Consider the following 13,590-nt stretch of genomic DNA (forward strand, 5'->3'; position numbering starts at 1 on the left):
TCAAGATAAGTATGTACGTTTTATCAAGATCACTTGCTATCGAATCATTCGATATCCTTGAGATGCCGATGTCATGGATCAAAAAGTCTAGATTAACGGTTATCTCCGAATCTGCCAGCAGTTGCATTTGAAGTGTGGAAGATACTGGGACGTTTAAAAAAAATGAAGGCTTTTATATGGTTGAATATTTTGTTCCTAGTAAATGTCCATGGTGCATTACAGAGGGTAGACCCATTAGTGCTAATCGATCAGGGTCTAGTAAAAGGAATTAAAGCTAGTGATGGTGACTATTCAAAATTCTTAGGAATTCCATTTGCAAAAGTCGATTTAGATGATCCGTTTGGGGTGAGTGGTATACTTAATTTCATTAAAAATATTGTTAAGAAAGGTTTGGATATAATGGACTTTATTATTTTAGCCTGCTCAAGCGGCGCCAGAGTTCGAGGAAGAAATATTTCACGCCCGTGATAACTCAAGGAAATGTCCTCAAAGTAATTATGGCGGTGTGAAATTATCTGGAAATTCAGAAGACGAATCTCCTGATTGCCTCCAATTAAACGTGTATTCACCGAACAAAGCAAGCACTCTTAATCCTCTGCCAGTTCTCGTTTGGATTCACGGAGGTATTTTCAGCGGAGGAAGCGGTAACGAATATGAAGCACCAAACTTGGTCAAACAGGGTATAGTTGTCGTGACAGTCAACTACCGTTTAGGACCTTATGGCTTCATGTGCCTTGATGACCCTGCTGTACCTGGGAATCAGGGGCTGAAAGACCAATACGCAGCACTCCGATGGGTCAGAAACAATATCGCAGCATTTGGTGGTAACCCTTACAACGTCACATTGGCTGGTCAAAGCGCGGGCTCCGCCTCAGTACTCCTACAGTTGTACTCTTCGAAGGAAAAGTTATTCAACAAAGTCATAGCTGAGAGTGGAACTCCGCTCAGTCCATACTTCTTTGTTACTGGAGATTCAGACGTAGCGGTGAAGCTGGCTAATTACTTGGGTCTAAACACGACCGACAATCAGCAGGCCTTAGATTTTTTGTCTAAAACCCACTACAGTCTCGTCACTGCTGCATCCTCCGATCTGAAAATTGATTTTATGCCGTGCAAAGAAAAATCTTTCAGTGGAGTCGATAATTTCATCGATAGCGAGCCTTACGCATTATCTAATGAAAGAAAAGTAAGAAATACTCCCATTCTTATTGGTAATACCGATCGAGAATATTCAGTTGATGACATAACACAACTGCAAGGCAATGATTTTTACAATGAGGACTTTTTTTATACGAGTCTAAAGGAAAATTTTAATTTGGAAAATGGTCAGTTACAAGAGATTGCAGAAATAGTCAGACACTTCTATATAGGAGATACGACTATTTCAGAAGAAGTTGAAACGGAAGCGGCAGAGTTTCTATCCGATTTTATATTTAACCATCCTATTCAGGACACGATAACAAATCTGATTAGAGACAATGCTAATCCTGTTTATGAGTATGTGTTCACATATACAGGGGAATCTGGTGAAAAAGGAGCAACGCACACAGCTGAGCTGGAGTATTTGTTCGATTTCCAGCATAATGACAAATCACAATCAGAAGCCGACCAAATCGTAGCTGATCGAATTACTACTCTCTGGGCCAACTTCATCAAATACGGGTAAGTTAATCTGCTTATAGCTTCTTGTCACGAGAGTATCTTAAATGTTGCGTACTACCTATAGGTACCTACACTAGACTATCGCTACAATTTTAGACTATCGCTATCATCTTTGATATCATTATCACGATATTCGAGATACCTTTGATGAATGATATGAGCATCTTGAAAATTAACTTATCTTTAGCTGTTTATCTCAACCAATAGATGGCTGTTCAGAAAGTAGGTATTTAAGTCTTGGAGGATATAATCAAACGGAGACGCCATGTCTGTAATTTTCTGTACAAAACAGTCTGCCGATTTTTGCGGGAGAGGGGAACGTCAAATGTATGCGTAACGTAAAAATAGCCATGTCAGATAAACGTCAGTCCATACATTGTGTATGACCGTTGGCCGCCTATTTTCGACAGAGGGGAAAGCCTGTTAATGGCTACTCCGTTTAGTTGTATCCTCCAAGTATTTAAGTACTTAAATCCTCTAAATACAGTCACGTAGTTAAAAAAGTGGTGTGACCGTTCAAATCTCACACGCGAATAGGCCTAATGACAGTAACAAAGAATCATGGAAATAATTGTTTCAAATAAACATATATGTTAATATGGTTCTAAAAATGGCCCAATCTCAGTATAAACATTAGGATGATTAATAGGTATATTCAATAAAATAAAAGTGCAAAATTCTCCAATCAGCCATTTTGACTGAAACGCCAATCAGAAGCGAGCTAAGGAGTGACGTCATCAATCCTCATTGACCGTAATCCATAAATCCTCACCAAAGAGTTTGGAGGTTCAAAAGAAATATTATTTCGCCACTAAACGTTTATTACGTCAAAAAAATATTATTACGCGATGTGTAGTAAATATTTATTTGTAATTAAATAAATATAATGCAAAATAATACGATATTTCGCCAAAAAACTTTTTTAATTATTTGGCTGAATGGAACTATCATTGCCATGTTGGCTGTTGGAACCAGAAAAAAAGAAAAATTAAAAAGTAAAACCGGCGCTTGGTGATTTCACTATTTTCACTCAGAATTTGCATGTATCTAAATAATTCATCTTAAATTGCAACCTTGTGAGAGTTTTTGTATAAAATGCGTTATTGTGATGAATGTTTGTAATGTATTTATCATCCCTAATCGTAATATATGGTGCTGAATTGACAATATCATTCGGATTCAAGGGAAAATTCGTAACTGTAAGTATGTAAACAATGTCTATCACCCTTCCACCAACTAATTCGTGACGTCACAAATCCTATATAAAATATAGCTATAAAAAAATGCAATTATTTATGTTAAATCTTATGAGTATAGCTGAAATATTGTGTTTTTCGGAACCAGTACAAGTGTACCGACAATAATAAAAGGGATTTGAAAATTTGTCATAAGGCCTATTGAAAAATTACATTTTTTTTACATGTTACATGTCAACAGGTTTAGAAAGGTCAATCAGGAACATACATCGGGGTTTTGGGTGCGGGAATGTTTTACACTAGCCAAAAATAGGTAAAAACTATAAAAACAAAAACTATTTTAAAAATGTTAAGCACATTAGGAGTTTAGTAACAGTTTATTCATAGGTTGGTAATTATTTTACAATAAACAAAGTTATAAATACACGAAATGTTCCCGCACCCAAAACCCCGATGTATGATCATGAAAATTGAAATATCATTCTAATTCCATGGTTCAAATTTCCTGCTCACAATAGGTACGAGGATAAATGTTCTTCTTAATCTTAACGTTTAAAATGGTTTTTTTCTTCTTTTTAGTAATCCTACCCCGGAAACCTCTGACCTGATCCCCATCAAGTGGACCCCCGTTACAGAATCCACCAGACCCTACCTCAACATCGGTGCAGATCTTCAAATGCAGGACAGGTTCCTCAGGGAGAGGAACGCTTTCTGGGACCTCTTCCAGTCAGTCTACGGAAAGTATAGCACCCTAGCTCGACAGTGCGACTACTAAGTGAAAACACATTTCTCATATTGCCTCGGGTGCCCATATTGCTTCGTGTTCCCCGATATGTTTGTTTCTAAGTAGTTATATGTTCGTATGCCATTACTTATTGAAAAATAAATGTTTGATAAACGTATTTTAGTCACAGAATTTCAAAGTCCTTTGAGTACCTATAAATTAGCCGTTTTTATTAAAAAGAAATTCACTTTTAAAATATAAAGAAGTCGTCACTTTCTTTGAGGAGTCAACAGCAGAAAAGTATCTAGAAAATTATACAAAAACGCACAAGTGTGTAGATTTATTGATTTTTTTTAATACCTCGTCCGCATAGCTACTTCTCATGCTGATTGTACCTGTAGGTACTAGTGTGAAATAGAGATACTAAAATATAGTTGGTCAAACCAATTTGCCAGTCAGTATGAACCAGGAAAACTATACTCATCCTTTTCTTTTGGGTGCTAGTACTAGTGTAAGACAAAGATACGTAGTATAATTCTCTCTATGTTTGAAATAAGACAGTCCTTGGACAAGCTATAAAATTCATGATTCATTAATTACTTTTGATGGTAACTTGTCATAACAACGTTGTGATAAATAAATAAAAAATAAGTAGGTAAGTAGTAAAAAATAAAAATGTCATAGTTTGACATTACTATAGCGTAATTTCCATCCATCAACCGTCTATTAGTGGTCAATACCTATCATTATACATTCGATTATTATCTTCAGTTTTATTATACACAGTTGTTGTATGTATTACTTATTAATAAATATCTGGGAGACCGAGCTTTGCTCGGAAAACATAATAAAAACTCAAAAATGCGCGTTTTCCCAGAGATAAGACCTAGCTACTTACATCGTTTTTTCACCCCGAAAACCCCCATGTAGAAAATTTCATCGAAATCGTTAGAGCCGTTTCCGAGATCCTCAAATTTATATATTAATACAAGAATTTCTCATTTAAGATAATAATATATTAAAGAAGATAGGCTACTATTATTTCGCGATAGATATTTTCTCAAACAATGTTACTTATTCTCTACAGAGTAGAGTAGGTACGCATCACGTAGGTACAGTTATGTTGATATACTTATACATGTTGTATATTTTAATTTTGTCAATTTCTCATTTTTGATAGAAATGTCGTCTAGGGGCGTGTACAACAGCAATGTGTTGACATGTCCAATGTTTAAATATCACGAGCCATAACGTAAATCAAATTAAATTCACTATAACCATAAAATTCGCCCTATCACGTAACTTAATTGGCAATAAAAACAAACCAGTAGAAAGCGTAGTAATTTACAATGTCATTGGGTAATAAAATGATAACTTGCTGGTTTATAATCTGTGGTAGTGCGGTATACAGGGTGGAAGAATTGATTGGGATCTTCAGGCAGGCGTGGCTCACTCCGCGATTTCGTTTTCTGTGAAATAAAATTTTTACTGTAGGTACCTATTGTTTGGAAAAAAGCTTTATATATCCCTCGGCATGAAATGGATTCATCTTTTTCGTTCGAAAATCGAAGCTTATCCACGAATTATCCTTATGGTTGAATATTAAACTAGCTAGAATATACCTACAATAAAATGTAATTAATATTAATGTGGTGGTGTAATAAAGGTACCATAATGAAACTCTATCAATATTATTACATATGTTGTACTGCTATACAATGTTATAGGTATAACATTTTATATTAGTCAATGTGGGAGCACCATTAAAGTAGGTGATGGAGGGCCCGATATTTTTTCCACTCTGTATCCTCTGCAGTGTTCGCGGCTTTATAATCTGTTGTAGTTGTCACGCACCAAAGGTCGTGGAAATGGGAAAAATCTGGCGGAACTAATGCCAGCGAAAGTGTTTAGACTTAGACTATCTTCGTGCACTGTGAGACTAATCTTGCTTAATTTTTTTATAACACACTTTTATTTAGCCTCACCGCATATATTTATTTGTATACTAGAGAGCCGCCCCGGCTTCGCACGGTTAACAAATTATAAATAAAACTTCAACAAAAAACAAACAAAAAAAGCTTATTACAAAAAAAGCGGCCAAGTGCGAGTCGGACTCGCCCATGAAGGGTTCCGTATTTAGGGGATTTATGACGTATTAAAAAAAACTACTTACTAGATCTCGTTCAAACCAATTTTCGGTGGAAGTTTGCATGGTAATGTACATCATATATTTTTTTTAGTTTTATCATTCTTTTATTTTAAAAGTTACAGGTGGTAAAATGTGTGTCCCCCACACACATTTTACCACTTTGGAAGTGTCTCTCGCGCAAACTATTCAGTTTAGAAAAAAATGATATTAGAAACCTCAATATCATTTTTGAAGACCTATCCAAAGATATCCCACACGTATGGGTTTGATGAAAAATAAATTTTTGAGTTTCAGTTCTATTCTAAGTATGGGGAACCCCCAAAATTTACTGTTTTTTTTTCTATTTTTGTGTGAAAATCTTAATGCGGTTCACAGAATACATCTACTTACCAAGTTTCAACAGTATAGTTCTTATAGTTTCGGAAAAAAGTGGCTGTGACATACGGACGGACAGACAGACGGACAGACAGACAGACATGACGAATCCATAAGGGTTCCGTTTTTTTCCATTTGGCTACGGAACCCTAAAAACCGGTATCAAAATCCGTTGCGTAGTTTTAAAGATCTAAGCATACATAGGGACAGACAGCGGGAAGCGACTTTGTTTTATACTATGTAGTGATAATGTACTTGTACTGTACCTACTTATACATTTTTGACGATTCCTTATTAGATTTTTTTTAAATGGCGGAGACATGCACAAACATTCTCGAAGTCGTATACTTACTAGCGGCGCTTATTCTCTTAACAATAACGTTATGTGTGTGTATAATTTTGTACGTTCGCCATCAGATATAATTATTTGTACAGACAACGGATACTAACTTGTACAAACTTGCACAAGATACTAACTTAACTTGTACAAAATATGCACAAGGTACAAGAAATTTATTGGTAAAAGTCAATAAAGTTAAAAGTCGGTAAAAAGTACTTCACATGATTTATAGTTCCAAACATATTATTTTATACACTTACATGCCTATATGACCATCAATAAGTAGTTACTTACCATCTGATTCTAAAAATATCGAGTTGTTGCACTTAAAGGAGTGCACTTGCGTTTAGTAAGATGCATCGATCCTGTTCGTTATTCTATTATCAAGTGTGTAAAAATATGGGTGCACTCATCATACTCAAAAATATGTCCCATTTGCTCTTATGGCAGCTCTTATAGCTCTTATGTATTAAGAACTATGGGACGGAAGTTGTGTTTTAGACTGTGATATTGCGAAAGAAGTTTTAATTAAAGTGCAATAAATTTGAATTTTAATGTTAAACGTGCAAAAAACCATCTGTTGGCGACTGTACCTACCGTTATGTATTTTAATCTTACATACAACATTAAAATGATGGCATATGTATACCGTCACAAAACAGTATTATGTGAAGTGAGCACGACCCCGCCGCCAAAATGCCGCTCCCACACATACAATCGAAGTAAGGGGTCGTCCATTAAGTAGGTACCTGAGATGAGAGCGTAACTTCGATGTAGATAGTGTATCTTATTATACCTTTAAACGAGCATTTCTTTTACATATATTTATTTTTATATATATTTCGGGGATCTCGGAAACAGGTTCTAAAGATTTCGATAAAGTTTGTTAATTGGGGGTTTTCGGGGGCGAAAAAACGATCTAGCTAGGTCTTATCTCTGCAGATTTTTGAGTTTTCATATGTTTTCCGAGCAAAGCTCGGTCTCCCAGATATTAGGTGAATTTATTCAACCACAACATAAAATTACAATCTAAAATTAAAAACTAAAGATAAATATAGGTATCTAAATTTAAAAAAACATCTAAAAAAAGGCCCCCGCGGCATTGTATCAAAGATGCTGGCAGCATTCCCTCGCTGAATGGCAATACTTATAAGGTTAAATTATAAGGTAGGTTTATAGGTCCTATAGCTAAATTGAATAGGTAACTAAGAACGACCAATATTCTTAATAAACGACCTTTGGTATATTACGTTACTATAGCATACGTTACCTGATAGGAATAACCTGCTCACTCCATAACATAACTATCTTACTTTCTATTTAAAGATCAGCCATGAGAATGTATTCAGAGCGTCACTTCCCTATAAAGTAATTGTATGCAAATATTCAATGTACCTCCATTACTTACGAAATACTAAAACAATTAGAAACATCACATCTAGTGTTTTTCCGTTCAAACGCAAATGTTCTGAAGATTTACAAGTAAGTATAGGAGTTTTTTTAGGCTTCCGTACCTGAAAAGGAAAAACCGGAACCCTTATAAGATCACTTTGTTGTCCGTCCGTCTGTCTGTCAAGACTCTTTATATCGGGAACGCGTGGAGATATCGAGTTGAAATTTAAACCATATAGGTACTCGTCAGGTCTACGGTACCTTGAGACAAAATCAAACTTCTAAGTTAACGTAAAAAAAAGATACGGCCGTTTATGCCGCAAAAAACGCATATTTCGACACTCTTGGGAATCAAAATTTATAGGATACTTCCGGTTGACCTAGAAGTATGAAATTTGGCAAGTAATATGTAATAGGCGTGTGCTCGCATATTAGTGAGAGCGAGATGTATAGAAAGTAAGTTAGGCAGACGTTAGTGAATATGTTAGTTTGACACTACTAAGGCAGTCGTAAGGCTACACTGGAATCAAATTAAGAATATTGCTTAAACGCTACAAGTGCATGCGTGCATGAATCCTGCCTCAGTCGCACTCGTGACTGGATAATCAACCTTAATGTCCTTATAATACATGTAATTTTGCCATGCCATCTGTCAGGCTAATGTGCCGTTCACTTTGATATGGGACAGATAAACAATAAAGACTGCAATGATAGACTTAATTCAAAAATGCTTTCATCATTGTTGTAGAGATTTAGACGTATACTAATTTTAATAACCGGATATGAATTAAATCTGGATTAGATATGGATCTGATCTGTCATTGACAATTAAGTCAAGTGACATTTTTGGTCGAGGAAATGTCAACGTGGTACAAGAAAAAGTTGTTATTTAAGTACTTGAAATTGACAAGCACCCATACTTGGCACAATACACCATTTTGAATATTCCGTCATCATGTTACTAGAGTCTGTGCGGAAAGAGAAGAGTCGTGGAATGTATGGGGCCCAATACATTCCACGACTCTTCACTTTCCGAACAGACTAACCCACGGAAGAAAGAATGAGCGCGCCGCGCTTTGTGGACTAACCGAACTGAGATTCTGTCAATAGACTATCAGCCTACTGCCGCGGGGTGAAGTTATTTCATTCATGTCCGTTCTGTATAATAATAATTGGTAGTAAATTGGAATTATTTCCTTAACAACGAGTGTGGGATGCATCGTGATGTGGTGGCAGTAGACAGGAACCTCACGCCGCTCTCCTTAGCAAACGAGAACTGGCGCAAACCTGTGGTACTAAGTACTGCGGATCGCAAAGCGGCATGGGAGAGTAAGGTGCTACACGGGCGGTTTTACAAGGCCCTCACGGGACCCGATGTAAACCTGCTCGCGTCGGTGAACTGGTTACGATTCGGGGACCTCTTCGGAGAAACCGAGGGTTTTGCCTGTGCAATTGCGGACGAAGTAATGATGACGAACAACTATCGGAAATATATCCTGAAGGACGGTACGGTCGACATTTGTCGGGCATGCCGCCGTCCCGGAGAGTCACTCAGGCATATTATTTCCGGTTGCTCTCATCTTGCAAACGGCGAGTACTTGCAGAGACATAATCTCGTAGCCAGGATTATTCACCAGCAGCTTGCTCTTCTATACGGCCTTGTGGACCACGAAGTACCGTACTACAAGTATTCACCTGCGCCAGTTCTCGAGAATGGTCGTGCCACGCTCTATTGGGATCGATCTATCATCACTGACAGGACTATTGTAGCCAATAAGCCTGACATTGTGATAATAGATCGAGCGCAACGCCGGGCCGTGCTCGTTGACATCACCATCCCCCATGATGAGAATCTCGTGAAAGCCGAGAAGGACAAGTCCAGTAAGTACCTAGACTGGGCTCACGAGATAACCGCCATGTGGGATGTTGATTCGACGATCATTGTCCCGATAGTTGTTTCAGCGAACGGTCTAATAGCGAAGAGTCTCGACCAACATCTTGAGAGACTCTCGCTAGGTGGTTGGATCAAGGGCCCGATGCAAAAGGCGGTGATCTTGGACACGGCGCGGATAGTCCGCCGGTTCCTCTCTCTGCAGCCCTGACCACCGGCAGCTTGGGCCTTGCCCCGCTGCTGGCGGCACCCTAGGTTAGGTTTTTTTTTATAATATGTTTATAATATTTTTACATTGTTTTTGTAAGTGTTTTTATATTTTAATTTTATATCCATATTGTAATAAAACCTAACTTAAGACGAAAAATGAATAATTAGAATATTGGTAGTAAATTATTTTTAAAAGAATGAAAATTTTACACTAAAATATATATTTAAAATATATTTTTATTATTATTATTTTTATACTTATTAGGTGGCTGTGATAAACGTAGTGGTTATATTCTCTTTGGCTGTGATGTCCACTTACAAAGTTTTGGCGCTACCTATTCGCTCCATGCTTGGCTGTGGCACCGCCCTAGTAGGTGTGGGAAAATTATTTATTTGACAGTTGGCACCTGCCAAATAGTATTGAACATGTGACAAGTCATCCCGCACGTAAGTTCATATTTCACCACGTCGTGCGCTGCCGTCGGTATTTTTTCCGCCACCACCAACTTTGCACATAGCCAATACATACAACAACGACGAGGCGTGACTTTCATTAGCGATTTACAGTCCTTATTCTTTTACTGTCTCTTCTTCTTCTTTTAATGAAATCGCCATGAAACTGCATGTATGCTGCGTCACGAGCGAATAATTTACTGGTGATGACTGATGGTTTACACAAATTAGGTACCGAGGCTTAAGTTGACACTAAAGAGGCCCACTGATTACCAGTCCGCCGGACGGTATCGGCCTGTCAGTTGTTCGGAACTGTCAACTTTTTGTTCTAACTGACAGGCCGATATCGTCCGCTGTTAATCAGTGGGGCCCTTTAGAGTAACGGTATCTAATAGGGATGGCGATCGCACTTATAAATTGTTAAGAGAGGGAAGCACTATAAATAGTTAGTTTTTTAGCATTACAAAGAAGGTAAACAATCTTGACGTACACTGCTGCTTTTAGTTTAAAATTGTCGTTGAATTTTATTTATCGTCCAATTTTGATAAAGTTAGGCAGATTTGGTGGTTAAGGAACACCCTATTCTGTACAAATTGTACAATACAAGCGAAATTTCACCGTATACGTATGTCATAAAAATCTTCCTCTGCGTTACGAGAACGTGTCAAATTCGTAAATTAGCGGAAAATTTCATCAGGGTTGGCATTCGGTTCGACACTGTGTTGACGCTTGTAAGTAGTCTTACCACGACCTTGTCACTGACATATTCGCTAGCGTACAGTATAGTTTGTAGCTTTCTAATAGAGCCCGCGACGACTAATCCTATTGTCTATTGTTAAGTAAAACCACTCGTGCCACGTGCCACAACTACCTGCATAAAAAATCGTTCGTTCACTTTACCCAGGTAATTGAATTACAACTCCTATGGAAATTGCAATAAGATTCAAAATGGACTAATGGATAAATATTTGGTTAGGATGTGTGTGGTCCGTTCAACTCGCCAGCACTCAGTATTTCGGTTACTGAGAGCGAGCGGTTACTGCCGGCGAGTCGAACGCTACAGGACCAGTCTAAAATGTGTCATCGAGATGCGTAACAAAGGCGTGTTATCGGAGAGCGCACCTACACTGGTTTTTTGAGCGTTGGACTAGCCCGCGCTCAGGTGCCAAATAGAATAATTAAGACCCTTCTTTGCAGGTAAGTAGCACGTGCAGTTTTACTTAACAATAGACAATAGGATTAGCCGTCGGGCTCTACTAGAAAGCTACAAACTATACAGCCGTACAGATTTGGCTTGGCAGCGACTTCAAACATTTTAGTTGCTAGCGCATAAAAAAGGGATAATACTTTATTTAATCCATTTTGGTGTCGGTTTTCCTGTTTTTAAATCCTACGCCTACTTATGAAAATTGATCAAGGCGTTGATTACGATTGGAAAGAGGCCAAGTCTGCGATAAACAACAAGGTGTCTCGTAAGATAATAAAAGAAGACCGTAAGGCCCTTTACAAGATAATAAAGGGAGAAGCAAGGACAGTAAGACAGTTGTATGTCAAGGGTTTACGATAAAGTAGTTCGATTTATGAAAATTATGCAATGTAGGACTTGTGAAATTCCTACTTAATAATTATTGTAATTGCGAAAGTAACATAACATAAATAAATATCATTTATTTCGAGTAACTTAAGACTCATGTTTTATGGTTAGTATGTATACCTACTTATAGCTTACTCTGTCTGTATGTACCCCTAAGCGGTACGCTGCAACTACTACTGCTAGTCGTAGTCACTAAAATTGGTGTGGGCCGCTTGTACTTGTAGGTACCTACTTGTAGCGACGCGACGAAATCGCGGAGTGAGCCACGCCTGCCTAGACCGTATCACGTACTACTGCTACCTACTGACACCGATTTAATATCAAATGTATTAAGTTCAAGGTCGAGTCGCTGGTCCGTAAGTTATTCAACTTATTTATGAACAAAAACTAAAATAAACAACGTAACTTTGACGGCTTACAATAATTTAGTTCGCCGAGGTGACAATGAAGAAATTTTACGACCTGTCAAATCTTTGTATGATATTGACCTTTTATGACTGACATATTTATTGCACACTTGATAAAATTGTATGTGAGAAATCAAAACTAGTGTTTAACACAATGGTATCATAATTATTTCAATCTTAAGCAGACACTTGAATCTCCCGACGTGCTGAAAAAAATGACCCATTCAAGATACCTACTAGTCTCTCGCTACGCTCTGAATTCAACACGCCTCCCTCGATGCATTTTGCTTACTTACCGTACTTACGTCTTGAAAGCTTATTACTACTATAGTTACAAGTATGTTAACTAATCCTTAGGCCCGACATACACTTGTAAATTTTACTTACGTAAGTAGGAACAAAGCTATTTGTTAAAACGATATTCATCTCTCATTCTGTAGTATAGCTTATCTGCTTTGCCTAAAGGTTGACTGGTAGAGAATGCCTTATGGCAATAAGTTCGCCTTTTGTACAGTGTGTTTTCTTATGTGCAATAAAGATTAAATAAATAAAATATATAAATAGCTGCGTGTACTTACGTAAGAAAAACTTAGAAGTGATCTTGGGCCTTACATAATATATATAATATAGGTACTCACGCATATAGATGTCAACGGGTTCTCTGAGGGTCCGGACGCTGCAGGCTTCGTCTGTCGCATTTAGGCGGTAGACCCCGAACTGGCCAAGGTCTGGCCTCGCCTGGCATACCAGACCTCTGCAAATTTAAACACAACATGAATGAAATAAAACCATTAAAACGGATTATATCGCGTATATTGAATTGATACTACATCCCGACGTTTCGAACCCTTTACAGCGTTTGTGGTCAACCGGTGACTGAGGAAAAACTACACTGTGCAAATCTACCCACTTACAAAATAATGAACCGTCACAAACTACATATAAATTTTAATGCCAGTTATACATGCAAAGTTGGTTCATAAGGCTAGTTCTACATTACAATTATTTTCAAGTAAAGATAAAGATACGCGATGAAGAAAATGCGAAAATGCGCGATGAAAGATAAAACATGAATAATAAACACCACACACACACATACAATGCCTTTTGTAATAAGTATCAAAAGTATAGTAAGCACACAGTTAAGAGTGTGGACCATCGTACCAATACCAATACGTTAACTAACTATATTTTACT

At 37.5% G+C, this 13,590-nt stretch overlaps 2 protein-coding genes across 2 annotated transcripts in view; one reads left to right on the forward strand and one right to left on the reverse strand.

Annotated features, from left to right (window-relative positions):
• LOC134662840 (heparan-alpha-glucosaminide N-acetyltransferase) overlaps positions 1-13,590 on the reverse strand; it is a 52,020-nt gene that overhangs the window by 22,524 nt on the left and 15,906 nt on the right. Inside the window, 1 exon segment of the mRNA XM_063519163.1 lies at positions 13,032-13,147. Coding sequence (XP_063375233.1) covers positions 13,032-13,147 — 116 coding nt within the window.
• Positions 53-3,661, forward strand: LOC134662767 (carboxylesterase 4A-like). The gene is made up of 3 exons (XM_063519057.1): positions 53-345; positions 419-1,662; positions 3,438-3,661. Exons 1-3 carry the CDS (start codon positions 163-165, stop codon positions 3,631-3,633), a joined length of 1,623 nt encoding a protein of 540 aa, XP_063375127.1. The 5' UTR covers positions 53-162; the 3' UTR covers positions 3,634-3,661.

The sequence above is a fragment of the Cydia amplana genome, chromosome 3 (assembly GCF_948474715.1).
Source record: "Cydia amplana chromosome 3, ilCydAmpl1.1, whole genome shotgun sequence".
Classification (NCBI taxonomy): Eukaryota; Metazoa; Arthropoda; class Insecta; order Lepidoptera; family Tortricidae; genus Cydia; species Cydia amplana.